The following is a 17,949-nucleotide window of genomic DNA, read 5'->3' on the forward strand; positions in this document are numbered from 1 at the left end:
TATATATATATATATATATATATATATATATATATATATATATATATATATATATATATATATGCAAACATGAATGTATGGTCATTCGAGCAGAAAGCTTTCACATACATAAAAATATAGATATATGAAATCAAATCATTACTGTGAGAGAAGAAAATCCTTGATAACGTTGGGGATCAGAATTAATTAAAATGCACAGATTTGTTTCACCAGAAATTCTTCTTTTACCGTAACGTTAAAAGTTATTTTGTGACATGTTCAATCTGGTGGTTTATCAAACCCGCTGTCAGTAGGAAATGTACTTTATTAGAAATTCTTGTTTTCATCTAGTAACCACAAGAGCCAGAGTTGTTATTTTCAAGTAGCGAACACCGGGTTGCCAAACATCAACATTTATTTGTTCATGCATGGTTTCACTGGAGTCCTTTAGCGGTTAACTGTGTTCTGAATGGAATGCATAAAGCACTCCGCACAAAAAGGTTACCCGATAATTTCCGTAAACAAAGACCTTATACTTTTGTGAACGTGCTGGGTGCCGATTTTCAATCATGGGATTCCACGCGTTATTGAGGAGCATTAAATGTGGATCTTCACTGAGTAGTAAAATTCGCATTAAAGACCAGAGAGTGAACCTTGTTCTTCGAAGCATTTCTAAGTAGATCAGGGCTTGGGATTAGCAACCTCATCCTGAAGAGGCCACCTGGTGCCACCCCCGTGGGGAGCAAGGTGTATGGTGATATGTACACACATAAATACATACATACATACATACATATATGTATTTGCATATATATGTGTGTGCTGAATGTGTGTGTGTGCGTGTGTGTGTGTAAATATAATGAGAGTGCGACAGGGATACATAAATTTGTTCAGAGACATACGGGGTTTAAAAAACGAATAAATCATTATGAAAATTCCTGAGTTTGGGGAAATGAATTAGCATGAATGGATAAACAGATAACCTTGCCGCAATCGAAATAAAAATACAAGTTCGTTTGAGATAAAACTGGCATGACTTTAAAAGCAGATGAAGCGCTTACTCCTAATTTTTAGGTCAAATTAAAATGATGAGTTTAAAGCACGAGAACTCGAGGTGATAAGATACTGAAAAAGACTAGAAGGGAGATGAGCAACTGGAGAGGACAGGAAGGCGTGATATAAAAGGATATAATGGATATAATGGATATGCATCCAATATCCAGGAGTATGAATTTTAAAGGGTATATGGTAATTTATAAGAGGAATGATTTGATATTGAGAAGAGCACACACAAAGAATCTGAAATAATGGTAAAATACAGATCATAAAGCTAATAAATAAAAGAAATGAAAATCAATTCAAGACTGCAATACTGCATGTTGCAGGTTGTATGTGATATTGGCAAGAGAAAAATACTTGCATTAAATATCTTTGGCGCAGAGGTAAAGCACAATGAATTTATATTCGTAAAAGAATATTCAGCCACCGAAGAGCACGAAGAAAGAAAATATATTTAAAATGTCGGCAGCTGAGAGCTAGTGATGAAGACATTCTGGAAATTAACAGAACACAAAGAAAAGGCAAATAATACATACGAAGAAGAGAAAGTTTTACTTAATGTTAATTAAGCTTTCGCGTGGAGTGGCTGAAGGGATAGGAACATTGCACCTTGTATAAACAGAGGGACGAGGAGGCTGAAAGAAACCACAAGGAGGAGGAAGAGTAGGATGCGAAGGAGAAGGACGAGAGGGAGAAAAGAATAAGGGAAAGAAGAAACCTAATCAGCCATTAAGAAACGCTGAGTCATAGTCTCTCGAGAGAGATGCTCCTTCACGGAAAGAGAAGACTGGTAACAGGAACGAAGGACGAGGGAGAAGGGAATAGGGTAATTTGAATGGAAAGAGAGAGAGAGAGAGAAAAGAGAGAGAGTTGGATTACGAAACTGAAATGTTCGGAATTTTGTACCTCGAGTTATGCTTGGATAGATGACAAAGTAAACACAAACAAAAACTAGATAGCATGACTCTGACTGCTTCGAATTCGAGCTGCTATCTTATGACAAAAGATATCTTTTAACAACCTCAACAAAGGCAAAGTCCCATTGACACACGTAAGTTTAAGATCAAATGTTACGAAAAAGGAATCTAAACAAATGAATCGAGTGTAGATTTTAGGAAATATATTTCTCATGTGAGGTTTGAAATAAAAAAAAAAACACCAGCAACAACAAATGCGGAAACAATAACTTTTCAGCCACTGTCGTCAAATGTCATGTGTGTACTTTTTTTAATATTAAGCTATTTTACTTAACAGAGTTGTGTTTACTCTACCTGTAGACCAGAGCAACACACAACAGCAGTAACCCTTGCGTTCATACTTTGGCTGCCGTGCACAGAACAACTTCAACAAATCAACCACTAATTATGCCTACACAAGAGGCTTTAAGCAATATATATATATATATATATATATATATATATATATATATATATATATATATATATATATATATATATATATATATATATATATATAATTCTCAATTCTCACAGATTCACGAATTTCGTTGCGCGCATACATCAGTGTCAAATAAAATTTTTGCTACTGACAGAGAAAATCCAACCTATATCTCTTTGTCTGTCTGCCCCGGTTGAATTTCCATCTATTTAGCCTCTGAAGTTGTGTCTTTGCCAGACAAATCCCAGTCGACGAAAGTTTCGCAATACATGTTTCCAGGTGTCTTGGTCCATGAGAAATACAAACCGCTTCCTCTCGGGCGTCATGATAATAGGAGACGAAGAGGGAAAGTTGCGAATCAGACTTTGTATCACATCTGTGTTTTTCCTGATTTTGGTCAGGACTGAAATGAATAGTGTTTGTCTTCTTTTATTCTTTTTTTTAAACGTTGTCATTCACATAATTTCCATGCAGAACCCGAGCGGCTTGATGACGTTGTTGCGCCAGAGTGGGAACGGTAAAGGGAGCGTTTCCAGACGGAGTAGAAGTTCGTCAATGAGTCTGATTCCGATGTCTTGTTCGGATATCAAATTTTTGTGATATTTCTCAAAATCACATACTTCCCTGCCCCCATCCTATCGTTTATATATATATATATATATATATATATATATATATATATATATATATATATATATAGAGAGAGAGAGAGAGAGAGAGAGAGAGAGAGAGAGAGAGAGAGAGAACCACTCTTCCAAACGTCCCAGACTGCAGGCCTTGGTATTGCCACGAGTTTCATCTCAGGAATATTTATGTGTCATATCTCCTTAGCGGATCAAATAAAACATATAAACGTCGGGCCTTACCACAATTTCTACAGAGGAAGAAAGATGGTTATTGTGGGCTGTATCGTCCCGAGTATTTAATGTGCGTCATTCTTTCGCGAAGCACGTGTCTCATTATGAGTCGTAAAGCAAGGATTATGAAGACCGAACGACGTCGCTCCGGGGCTAGATTATAGGAACGGCAAGGACACTAAAACTCTAGTTATGTGGACATTGCCACACACCTCCATGAAGAATAATCATGGACGTCAAAATATTTTTGTTTATTTGCTAGTATTATATGCTTACTTTTAGTCTGTTTGTTTTCAAATTTAGACATTTTGTTACGAATTACTTTAATGTCATTTATTATTTATACTTAATTCATTTTTGTTCTTGTGTGTCTTTTTTCGGGAAGGAATATTTTTACATGAAAATATAGGCTTACGTGACAGAAATCCTCAGTAAAAACGACTGGCAGTATTGTATCATTCTTTCTGGGAGGTAAATCCCATGTTTATTTGAGTTTAGAAGCACATTGCTTTTCAAGGATGAAGGTTGTATATCATCACCGCTTTAGTTGAGTTTATGTAAATGTTATTCTGTAGATGTCAAAGACTAAGTTCAAGCAATTGTCTCACAAAACAGTGTGAAAACTTACAAGTTATCCAGATCGTCATTTTACGTCAAGGGAATAAATTTTAAACAAAAAGAAGCCTTCAGGCAATGTCAAAATAATTAATACAGTCAGTTTTTCTAAGGACAGGAAACTATTAGCTAACGAATCTCCCAAAATTTTTTGTGATTGGGCGACCGCAGATGTATAAAATATTTGGCCAGCTCTGTGGCTGAACCATGGCGTTTTCCAAAAGGTTAAATTAATTTTATCGTGTCTGATTAGGAATGTATCGTTTACCTTATTTTAAAGCTTCCTTCCTTCTTTATCTGGGGAGCAGTAAATATTTATGTGTATTTAATATGTAGTGTCTTTTATTTTGCTGCATTCTTCGTCACTCGCGGCCATAATTTTCTTTTGTGTAAAACAGGGAGATCGCGTTTTGAGAAGAAAATCTCTATCACATGTTTCCTAAGAACGCGAAAGATCGCCGTCGATGAAACATTTTCACTTATTTAGCGCGTCGAATTAACGCTCTTAATGTCATATTCATGTCAAACATAAGATATAACATTAAAAGTGAATATATAATGAATAACTGCGAATTCAGATAACGTAGACTTTGCATGGGAACATTTTGTACTCATTACTAGTTTTCCGTTGCAACAAAAACAAAATACTTAATTTCTGTAATTCTAAGGAAATCCTTTGTACTGTCTGCAAGATACCACAGGATTTCAAGCATGCACAAGGAGTATATTCATGGGTTTCAAATAATTTTAATTTAGCAGATTTGCACCGATATGGACACATCCAAATTTAATGAAATAAGCTGAAAAGGTATTCCCTCTTTATTTCATACCTTTACAGCTATATGCAGAGATCTGCATATATGTAGTTTGTTTGACAATGTGTCTCTTATGGTTACACTGAAAATAAGCACTCAAAGACTCTCTTTACAACCTTATCTTTGAATGAAAGTGTACTACAAGATACATGCCTATTTTCATACACACACACACACACACACACACATATATATATATATATATATATATATATATATATATATATATATATATATATATATATATATATATATATATATATATATATATATATATCAACCACCACGGTAGTTGGCGGCGGTTAGTAAAGCCCAGTCACCCTGAGTACACAAAAACCCTGATTTTGGCCCTTTATACCCTGTAAATTTCAACCGATCGGGATGAAACTTTGGCTTTAGAGGTTTCCCCACAGAGGTCTATCGTACCAAATTTCATCGAAATCCGTTCAGTCGTTGCGGAGATCCAGATATCGATTTTTGGCATTCAGGCGATGTGGAAGGGGGTGGGTGGGTGGGTGAGGGACCTAACATATCTGTGGAGCAATAACGGGAAAAGATACAGCCGTGATACATAGTTTTTCTGAAAGCTCCTATTTTGGAGGGATGTCTTTCAGCGTTTGTTTTTGGAAATAAATTTTCACGTCAGGTTACAGTATGCTGTCCAAATTAGCCACCGAAATTCAAATTTCTTGATGCTCAGGTACGGACTGCTCACAACATTAGAAGAGACGCCGTTTCCTTAATGTGCGTGAATAGCAAGTGGTGTTAGGAGAAGCTGGCTGACTTACTGTCACTTATCGTAATTAAAAACTATCACACAACTTGAATTTAACCATGCGGTTTTGGATTTCGCGATCGTTGACCTACCCTAAATAAAGAGCCTTACAATTAGAATGTTTTCACACACACACACACACACACACACACACACACACACACACACACACATACACACACACATATATATATATATATATATATATATATATATATTATATATATATATATATATTATATAAATTATATATTATTTGTTATAAAATTATAATTAGCAAAACGAGCTGAGCTGACCATGATCACCGAGAAGCCACATAGGTCTAAGAAAACTATATCTAAAACCTAAATAACCCCCATTCCTTTGTTACCACATTTTTCTTGATTTCGGGCGTTGCCATTGCAAAAAAAAAAGGATTGAAATTAATATAAATCGAGTCACGTTGTATTGCCGCGCTCCCTTGTGGAAAATAGAACATGGGAAATCAATGAGGTTGAAAGGTTTTGTGGATGAATTCACAATACCTCGAATTCACCATCTTCCCACAACTTCAGAGGCCTAGATCGTACCATACGACCGCATGAGAGATACCTAACTTTGCAGCACTTGAGAGCAATATTCTAAGAAATATCGATGGAGATAAGCGTTTCAGGTCTTTAGATTCTTTTTCCACTTTCGCGTTCTTTCTTTCGTTAAAACATGTTAATTTTGCTCCTCATAATCCCCACATTTGACATTTTTGCTCCTCATAATCCCCACATTTAACATTTTTGCTCCTCATAATCCCCACATTTAACATTTTTGCTCCTCGTGATCCCCACATTTAACATTTTTGCTCCTCATAATCCCCACATTTAACATTTTTGCTCCTCATAATCCCCACATTTAACATTTTTGCTCCTCATAATCCCCACATTTAACATTTTTGCTTAATGTCATAAAAAAGCTGCGTTTATTACATTTTATTTTATTTTTTTTTTTTTTTACATTCCTGACAAGTTCCACGAAATTCTGCTTGTAAGAACTAGAAGCGAAGAATGCAAATGAAATCCAAGAAAGGAAAGGGAAAAGGTCCGCGAGAAGAAGTAGCTGTATGGAAGAGAAAGGCCCTGATGTATCACCGGAGATCAGGGTTGTCGCGGCAGTGTCGGGAGGCGTGTCCCGAAGGGGTTAGAAATGGGTGTTGTTGGAAAGATGCCTCCGTCGCCACGCCTCCCAATGACCACTGATAGTTTCCTTCGTCAAGTTATTATATAGATTCAAGGGACATTCCGGTCCCAAAGGACGTTCTGGAGTGACGCCAAAGGTTGGGGAGGGTTCAGGGCTATACTTCAAAAGAAAAGGAAATGTCTCTTTGATGTGCTTACTCAGGATGTCGTGATTGACTAATTGGTGTCCAGATGGGGATATGGTCGTTCTCTGACCAGAGATTTAAAAATGTGTCACTAGTCTAGTATTTATATATATACATATATATATTATATATATATATATATATATATATATATATATATATATATATATATATATATATATATATATATATATATCACACACACACATACCGCGCAATAACTTCTCGCTGCTGGGAAGAAAGGGCGTTGGGTCTGGTATGATAATGAAACATACGTTATATAAATATATTTGTCTTCGAGACCACAGGTCTACCCCAAAGCCAAATCAAAAAGTCCTTCAAAGAAAATTCGTCAGGGAATAAAAGCAAAAGAAAAGAAGAAGAAGATATAACTATAGTAATATAAAATATTTATATATATATATATATATATATATATATATATAGTTTTTATATATATATTCAATAATACTTATAGATCATTTGTTTTTTATATAAATATATTTGTTTATACACACAGAAAAGCATATAACAACAAAAATTTATAGATACAAAGTGATCACTAGTTTTTCATGAGATTCAATAATACTTCAGATCATTTGTTTTAGAAAATAATTGTTTATACACACACACATATATATATATATATATATATATATATATATATATATATATATGCTAACAATAATCTCCTTCCTTGAGAATTCGAATGTCGACCACTGAGGTAGCTGGTCGATGAGTAGACCACATAGCTTCAGTAACGACGGTTAGAATCCCCAAGAAAGGCAATTATTGTTAGCATCTATATTCAGGCGATACTGCCAGCTTATAATGTGTATATATGTGTGTATATATATACTGTATATATATACAGATATATATATACATATATATATATATATACTATATCTTGAATTAATGTTTGTTAGTGATGTAGATTTATAGGAATGTCACCTTTTTGGGATAATGACTTAGTTCATCTTACCAGATACCTGCATTTTATTGTTTTTATAGCTGACTCATTTTGTTCCATGTTCTCTCTGGAAATTGAAAGAAAAATACGCATGCACAAGAACAGAGAGAGAGAGAGAGAGAGAGAGAGAGAGAGAGAGAGAGAGAGAGAGAGAGAGAGAGAGAGGTTTATGCTACACCACCCTGCAATGTGATTTTGAACAAGGTGAAACAGCCTAAGGCCACATCCCTTTTGAATCAATTTTCCTTCGAGGAAAATGGGACATGCGCCAGTTTGCATTTTCATCGTATACTCATTGTGTGAATACAAAGTCATCTTCCTTAATCATTTATCTTACTGCGAAGTCTTGTGTACTTGATTTTTTTGTAGTTTTTGTAGCTACACAGTGGAGATTCAGCGTGACAGAAAAGGAGAACCATTATTTAAATGATTATTAAGGACTCGTCTTATTCCTGGCACCGGAATTTTAGTTTGACAGTTATTGATGCCGAACTTAATTTTTATTCATTTTACTTTTGGATATAAATTAACATTAAAAGTAACAAACAATTTTTTGGCCTAATTAGGAAGATTGAAAACTGTTGTTGCTATTCATATTAATGTGGGAAAAACCATCAGTTAAAATTTCTACCTCTTTTCTTCCTGTTACTTTCAGAATTTACCTACGAACAACTTACAACGTGTAGATAACAAGAAGGAAATAAAAATAACAGATTTCAATTCATGTTTGTTTTTCTCCTATGATGAAATGGAACGCGATTATTAAAACCAAGTTCTACTATTATTATTATCATTACTTCTTAGATTGTGATGATTTTTTCTACTTTATCATTTTCCGAGCCACTAGTGGCGACATTTATTTATGTTCTTTTTTAATGAAAAATCACCTTAGGAGCATCCGTTAACACAAACAGAACTTGGAGCGAGCAAACATAAACTAAGTATATAAGGGTAAAGGGATGTATAATTGTATTTTACGTTACTTTTCAGAAGCATTCTTTCATCAGATCATTTTTTAACCTGTTAACTTTGCCTTATTTACATAGGAAGGCCAGTTTTTTAGAATAACTGGCATTTCATTGACAATGTATTTTGGCGTTTGACAACAAAAGAGTAATTTCTTTTCCTTCGTCTTTATTGCTTTTTTTATGTTTCAAGAAGGACAATATCTTTTCTCTCTCTCTCTCTCTCTCTCTCTCTCTCTCTCTCTCTCTCTCTCTGGCACTTCAAATCTTCGAGAGTTCGGAGTTGGGCTGTTCTGTTGTCTAGAGTTAATTAGGAATTCGGATCGACAAACAATGGTCACAACAACCCTAGAAATTAATTTAAGATTCTGTTTAATTAAATTTCGTTTCATCGACCGCGGTGGGGAGGCTTTGCTAGTTTTAAGTTTTGCCAGAAAAGATAACATTAGGATACAGTGGGAAAGGGCCAGGGTCTTTTATGTGTTTTTTTTTTTTCTTTTTTGTAAAGGAAGGGGATGAGGGGAGCATGAAAAGGTGTTCGCAGAAGTAAATATAAAGTAGGAAAACACAGCAGCAGATTAACGGTAGTCAGGTGAATGACAGATTTATCAAATTATTTTTATGGCCCTGGTTTACCATTCCAGGACTTCTAGCAATTGACCTGTTTGTCGATGTCTGTTTGTCCGTTCGTCTGTTAAGGTTGAGGTTTTAAACCACAGTGATTTTAACTGGCTTTACAGACATACAGTAGATTCCAGACATCATACCAAAAGTGTGGGTGGTGTGAATTTAACATTTTCTGGTGGAGTCTAGGTTAAATATCTAGGTAATTTCTTGGAGCAAAAGGTCAACTGGAAGTTTAACGTAATCTTTAACCATTCACAATGTAAATTCAATATTTATCAAGCATACTTCACAAATAGAACCGAAGTTCAGTGTTAGGTCAAGGTCTTACTAAGAAGTCAAATTGTAGTTTGCTTCTTCCGGTATTGTAGCATTTCACAAATTTTGTTTTGCAATTAATCATGTATTCAGTTTTGTATTTAAGTAACGCGTGCTGATCATTTGAAAATTTCCTCTAGATTCTTTGTTATTTTCAGTGTTATGATTATATATACATACACATACATGCATACATACATACACGTACTGTATATATGTGTGTCTGTGCGTGCATATATATATATATATATATATATATATATATATATATATATATATATATATATATATATATGTGTGTCGTGTGTGTGTGTGTGAGTGAAATTGAATTACTATATTATAGTTTCAGAATCATTTACAGGTGCCTGTGTATTTTCTTTTTAAAAGTTATATGACCATGAAAACTATTGTGGTGTGCTTTTCAGTGCAACAGCCCTATTTCCAGTTCACTGGAATACTGAAGTTAATATGCCAGGGGTCCTGTAATAAAAGCTGCGATGTGGAAGTCATTCAGAAAGTACCCTTCTTTTTTTTATCTATTTCCGTAGGAATTTTTAGAATATGCTCCACAATATCAAGGCATGTTGTTGGTTTCCAAAGAGGTTACATTTTAAGAATGAAAAACTTTTCTAACTCTTTCGTTAACAATATGCTTGTTAGTTTTTAGCATTAAATTGATCTTGACCTCAGTTGTGTAATATGGATATGTTTAATGCTAATTATCTTTTCAGTTCATACTTTTATTTAAAGACAGGGAAAACATCAACAGTCAGATCTTACACCTACAAGCATTTATTACAATGAAAGCACAACAGTCTCTCGCTAATGGACTAATTCAGTACAAAAGAAACGTACCCTAATCTTTCTGGAAGACGAGCATAGAGAATTCGTTTAGCATTTGTATTTGTAGAATGATGGTTCAAGTTTCAAGCTGGGCGAACCGAAAGGTCGATCCTTGTAAACCACCTTTTGGTTGGAACAGATGCACGACAAATGATCATTCTCAGTCGTATTGGGTAAGGGTTTAGGCTTACATAGTGTTTAGATAGTGTAAAAGTAATGCCGTGGTATGCGCTTGTAAGATAACTTATTACGTCCTTAAACTAAATGGTAATTAAGTATGATCAAACCTTACTTGACGCCGCCTACGCTTGTGTCCTAATGGTGAGCTATTTGGTACTGTGTTTGGCGACTGACTGACCGGCAGATTTTATATTACACGAACATTTATTGTTGTTGATTATATCGTTGGAGCATGATGTAAATTGATTGATTAAGATATTATGCAAAGGGATTCATACTCTCTCTCTCTCTCTCTCTCTCTCTCTCTCTCTCTCTCTCTCTCTCTCTCTCTTCTTTTTAGTAGACTTCTGATTTTTTTTGTCGTCCCCATTATTACTAAGAATGGACCAATAAATCATAAGAATTACTGCAGATTTCTTGAAGCAAATGTATTGCTACCACAACTAAAATCTGATTTTGAGTCTGGGAAAAAGAAATTCAGCAAATTTACATTTTGCTTGTAAATCTTTCATCTAGTAGTCAACGGAATAGGCCTTCAAATATCTTGTGAGTGTCTTTACTATGCTATTGAAATCATCTATGAAGTGGGTTTTCCCCAACTACTGAATTTGGTATGTTTTTTTGTCTACAGAGTGATTATATATATATATATATATATATATATATATATATATATATATATATATATATATATATATATATATATATTATATATATATATATATATATATATATATATATATATATATATATATATATATATATATAAAGCGTGGTAAAATCTGTGTATCTGCAAGTTTATACCATGTTATTTTAGTTTGTAAATCGTACACTTCTTTTCACATTCAAGCCAGGCACGTATGCTTAAAAATTTAGGTCACACGTTCTTATTCACATTGGAGGGAACATATATGTCATTGTATATATACACAAGCAAGTGCATTGAAAATCAAAAGCAATTTTACTATAACATGGAGCTCTTCGATACTGTATAGGCATTCGTGCAAAATTCAGTTGCATTCAAAGTGACTGGCCAAATGAAGGACTTGCTTCCTCTCTAAATAAGATGTACGCATGCGCGTGCATTATGTGGTAACTCCCATTTGGTAAGAATGACAAAAACACCATTAGTAATCTTGATTCTCCATAGTCTGTGGTTGTGTGGACGGCCACCCTTTTTCCATAAAGGCGTCTAAACACCTGGTTCCTTATCGAGAAGGGTATTTCAGGGAGTCTGTGGCCTTTTTATCAGGTAAGACAAATCAGATATTTGAAATTTATTGCGTCCACCTCCGTAGTTGGATTCTTCGAGAGGTTCCGATCCATCCCGAGAACTTTCTTTGTCTGAGACAGAGGAGGAGGAGGAGAGGTTGGTTATACGATGCAGTCTTCATTAAAATTCATTTGAAACCAGAATTGAAATTTAAGGCAAGAGGGCATCATTTCAATTTCTCAGTGTCTGTGATGAATTATTATCCTTATAACTCGACTGAGATTCATAAGTGAGAATGATTCACCGGTTTGCGTTATTCCGACTGCGATTATTCACATTTACTTGGGTATTTTTTCATCCAAAGGGTTTGCAATTGTATGTATAGGCTATATATATATATATATATATATATATATATATATATATATATATATATATATATATATATATATATATATATATATATATATATATACATGCGTATATGTGTGTGTGTATCGGGGAAGGAGGGGTTACCGTGGCCTCAAACGCCGTCTGACGCAAATGGCCTCACTGAAATTGACACTCATCTCTTTCCTGTGCTTGATCTTCCACAAATCTTCACTCACATGCAGCCTCCTTTTACATAATTCTCATCCAAGTAGGTCTGGGTCTTCCAACTCTTTGATGCCCACAGCACCCCAACTAACAATAGCACATACTATACTCCGAGGGGCTGTGCTAAGGAAATGTCCACGCCACCTCTTTTTCCTTTTCATCATTATCTCGTCCATATATGGAACTCTCGTTACTTCCCTTATGGTATAATTTCTAACTCTATCCTGTTATCTGACTCCTATTCTATATTCTATATATATATATATATATATATATATATATATATATATATATATATATATATATATATATATATATATATACACATATATCTGGATGCAAATTAACAGCTGGGTTACTGGTTAGCAGCAGGCTGGGACGAATTATGGCCATTATGTATGCACCTCACTAGCATTCCCAAACACTATGTCACTTTCCCTGACTAGGGAGAAAACGGCATAATGGTCACTTTAACAGCTGCATTATGGATGAACCCCTTGTGCTTAAACATCCACAGTATTAGCTACTTCACACACCTGCACAGCGCGCCGTTCAGCAGTGAACGTGAAGCCTGTGCAATGCAACTCTCTTGCTCACGTTTTTGCACTTAAGGATATCGAGGCCGCCGATCGAGACTACAAAGTCTACCCCAAAGCCAAATCAAAGTCCTTCAAAAGAAGGCATCGCGCTTACCCCATACAAATGGGAAAAAAGCACTTTAAAAGAAGAAGAAGAAATTATCGAGATCCTTCACCTAGACCACATTCACCACAACTATCCGACCCTTTCAGCGTTTTCCTCTACTCCTTCCCCTAACACTTCTGAATTCTGCATTTTTACCAGCCTTTCATTGACCACCTTTTCCATTCGGTAAAACCATCTCAAAATACTCTTTCACCACGCTTATTTTCTTACCACTTCTTTGTATCTCCACATTTGACACCTTATCAGCTCTTATACTACATATATTGCACAAAATGTTCACCTCAACAATTTAGCCTGTTTCATTTGCATTCAACGAGCTAAACTTCATTTCCATAAAGGGGAGTTGGCCCAACCGTTGTTTGATACATTCCACCTTGGCTACCGTGGACAATTCAAGTCTCTTCCCATCTTTTGGACATATTCAAATACCATTCTTGCTTCCCAAATTCTGTGACACTTCTTCTGTCAAGCTGCCATCATAAATATTACATTTACACCAAAATACCCGAACAAATCAGCTGCTTTCGTTCTTCCCCCATCCATATTAACATTATTGCTCCATCTTCCTGGTGTCCATTCACCCTCATAACCTTACTATGCTGATATTTACTTTCAGTTTTACCCTTCTGCAAACGCTATCAAACCAAGTTTTCTGCACCTATCCTTAATCAGCACTATCACCTGCAGTCATAAAGACAGTTTATTCTAATAATGCACTATAAAAAAAACATCATTGAGTTTAGTTTTATAATAGAAAGCGTCAGCAAGAATATGAACATTAATCATGGAATGTATAAACTTGATCCATTAATCTCAAAGAAATGTGCAAGGAGTTTAATTTTAAGAAAGGAACTTGAAAGATTGGGATAAGGGAAGTAGGGGGGTCCCTGCTGATTTGTAAAATTTGACCTGCCACTAATGAAGGTAAGACCTCACTTGCGAACACTTCCCAGGTGCTAATACTTGCTTTCCAACCATTTGTTTGTTTGTATGTACTGCCCCTCTACCATGTATATTATGAATTTCTACCACTGTGTATCAGTCCTCTGAAGATGGGTTAGCTAACAGTAAAGCCAACACCGGTCAGGGGCTAAAACCGTGCTCCACTTCTTTTCCCTGTGCTGTTTGATATATAAAATCACGTGTAAGAGTGATTATTATATGCATATATATATATATATATATATATATATATATATATATATATATATATGTGTGTGTGTGTGTGTGTGTGTGTGTGTGTGTGTGTGTGTGTGTGTACACAGGTCAGGATCTACAGCCGTGTTCCACTTCTTCCCTGTGATGTTTGATATATAAAATCACGTGTAAGAGTGATTATAAGATACACACACACACACACATATATATATATAATATATATATATATATATATATATATATATATATATATATATATACATATATATATGTGTGTGTGTGTGTGTGTGTGTGTGTGTGTGTGTGTGTGTGTGTGTGTACACAGGTCAGGATCTACAACTGTGTTCCACTTCTTCCCTGTGCTGTTTGATATATAAAATCACGTGTAAGAGTGATTATATATATATATATATATATATATATATATATATATATATATATATATATATATATGTGTGTGTGTGTGTGTGTGTGTGTGTGTGTGTTTGTGTGTGCGCATGGAGTTTGTTTATTTTCCTCTTATTTTACCAAAGAAAAGGTCATGAGCTTAACCTTGACTTTCCATCTTGTGTTGCAGAGTCTGGCGTGGGCGGAGGGATGATTGGGGTCTTGGTAGGAGTCGCCTTCATATCGGCAGTCGTTGGAGCAGCCGTCATGGTGATTCTTCTGAGATGTCGAAAGTAAGTCATTTTTGTATTTCATTTCTAAAAAAAAAAAAAACCTTCGTTGTAACCTGCATATTCAGCTTGACTTCTTCTTCATTAGTATGTAAGTCTTTTAACTACACCTTTGCAGTCGATCATGCTCGTATCTAATAACAGAGTAAAAAATAATCCTTTCCATGATTTTCCTTAAAGGAAAAATTCATTCAAATCTGTGTGTTAAAGCGCATGGAATTTCACGTATCAAAATAGTGCAAATGTACATATCCAGATGTATGGAATAGGATTGCATGACCATGATATAGATAATTGAAAATTATCTACATAGATAAGTTTGCAGATCATTGAATTTTTGGGGGGAATTTTTAGAAACAAGTATTGTTATATTTATCTTTTTTGCGATGAAGAAGGGAGTTAAGACTGATATTCGAGGCATATTTTGTCGCCTTTAAATGATAAGAAAAAAAGGGCGAAACGCATTTACTTCCCGTCTCTCTTGTTAAGTGACCTGAGCTCATTAGGGCCACTGAAACTTTCTTTTAATTCTAAATGTATTTTCCTCACAGTAAATCCTTATAGGAAAAGCGTTATCGCAAGGTTGACTTCTGTACAAGTACCCTCTTTATCCTCCTTTGCTGGCGCTCACGTTCCCTACCCCCAACCCTCTTCAAGCAAACAAACACTAAATTGCTTGCAAGATATTTTCTGTTTTAGTATGTCACTACAACTCACAATTAACCTCGACATATATTCGTCATTTTATCCGATAAACATCACGTCATTATTTTATCCGGCTTTGGTGGAGCCCCTATTTAGGGAACTCTGCGAATTTACAGGATTCGAAGGGATGTACAACCTTTTCGATCTTCAGATTTAAATGATAATTATCTTTTGCTCTTATTTGGCTTCTCGTTTTTTTCTGTCCGTCACGTGTGTGGGTTTTCCTTTTGTCGTATCTAAGTGACAGGTTGATATTCATCCTCATTGTACCACGTGATCTCATGGATGAAATACGCCAACGACCAGGGGCGGACGCGTGCTCATGGTTGTCACCACCCAGAGTAATTTTATGTCGAATATTCATTTTCAATAAAAAAAGACCTGAAAATCTCTGTTCCAAATAATAAATGCAAATTGAAAACCACATACTTTATCTCCAAACAGATGAAGGGAAAATAAGTGTCAACCGCAGGCAAATGAATAAAAGTGAATTACAAAGAACCGATAAAAGTATGAGATATACTTTTTATCCAAGGTAACTATCATTTGAAGAGGGAAGAACCACAAACGCTGACCCAAGAAAACACACGCACAAATGCGTACATTATATATATATATATATATATATATATATATATATATATATATATATATATATATATATATATATATATATATATTTACTGTATATCTGTATGTGTGTGTTTACACGCACTCTAAACAAAAGAATATGCTTGTGCTTTTTTGACATTCGTTTGGATGGATAAATTCGTATTATTGTTAGCGTCTGGCGAGACATGTTTACTTGCGTGCATGTTTATTGGAATTCTTGTTTAGTCTGCTTTTGTGCAGAAGGAGCGACCGAGATACTCGAATTTATGTGACCATCTTCATAAATTTATCGCTGGTCCCTTTGTTGGCGCTGACTAATGTGAAGAGATGTTTATGATAATGGCCGATGTCAGTCAAGAGAAATCATGGATATTGTTGCGAAGTTCTTCTTCTCTTTTTTGCGATTGGAGCTTTAAAGCTTTTCTTGCTGCTTCTGTTGTTAATTCCCTGGAGCTTTGCGTTTTTTCTTTTTCTTAATTTTCTTTGGTAGGGTTTCGCAGTTGTTGTTAGTAATTAAAATAAATTATTTCGCAGTTGTTGTTAGTAATTAAAATAAATTATTCTTACTAATTATTATTATTGTTATTGTTGTTGTTGTTGTCTTTGTCAAACATGATGATGCTCAAGTTTTCTTCTTCTGCGGATTGTTATCAGTACTTTTGATTTTATTATGTCTGATGATGATAACACGAACTAGTTATTTTCATTTCTGCTAACTTTATTATTGGTCTTCTGGTTTGATGGCGAGTCTGTTTTTGTTACTTTTGTCACGAAAATCAAGAACGTTATATTAGGAGCGGCGTTTGCGAAGTTGGTGATATTAAAAACGCCAGTATCGTCAAATACGCGTAATTGCAATGCATTTTCAATGGCGGTCTTCTTATCCTTCTTCTCCTTGCCAAGTCCACCTTCGTTGCAAGGCGTCTTTTGCCATATAATTTGCCATTACTAACTTCATTCGTGGCTTCTTGAACGATGAAGAATTCGCCTGCTTTTATTGAGAAACTCATTAGAACTTGGACGGTGTATCTCATTCTTTTATCGGTTCTTTGTAATTCACTTTTATTCATTTGCCTGCGGTTGACACTTATTTTCCCTTCCTGTCTTTTTACCTGTATCTGTTTGGAGATAAAATATGTGGTTTTCAATTTGCATTTATTATTTTGCAATTAACTACCATAGGTCTTCCATATACTTCTCTCGTTCGGTTGTCAGGGCGCCTCTTGAAGCTGTTTTTGACTTTGTGTATTTTGTTTTTTCCTTGGTTCGTTAGTCCGCTGATCTTATTTTTGTACCTTTGTAGATTGTTTTGGTATTACATTTGATTAATTCATTTTGTATATCGTGATTTGGTATTTGTTCAACTTGCAAATTATACTTTTCATAATTTAGCATTCGTGCTGATTCAGTTCGTTTCCATGTAGCATATCTTCTGTCATTTCTTTGCCTAATTTGTAATTTTTATTCTCACTAATGTGTTTTTCAATTTTATTCCTTCTTTCAGCTCACTGCAATTTTCACTTATTA

The 17,949-nt window shown here is 34.9% G+C and overlaps 1 protein-coding gene across 1 annotated transcript in view; it reads left to right on the plus strand.

Annotated features, from left to right (window-relative positions):
• LOC136843092 (uncharacterized) overlaps positions 1 to 17,949 on the plus strand; it is a 684,045-nt gene that overhangs the window by 643,281 nt on the left and 22,815 nt on the right. The window contains exon 3 of the mRNA XM_067111072.1: positions 15,006 to 15,108. Coding sequence (XP_066967173.1) covers positions 15,006 to 15,108 — 103 coding nt within the window. The remainder of the gene's footprint in view (positions 1 to 15,005; positions 15,109 to 17,949) is intronic.

The sequence above is a fragment of the Macrobrachium rosenbergii genome, chromosome 11 (genome assembly GCF_040412425.1).
Source record: "Macrobrachium rosenbergii isolate ZJJX-2024 chromosome 11, ASM4041242v1, whole genome shotgun sequence".
Classification (NCBI taxonomy): Eukaryota; Metazoa; Arthropoda; class Malacostraca; order Decapoda; family Palaemonidae; genus Macrobrachium; species Macrobrachium rosenbergii.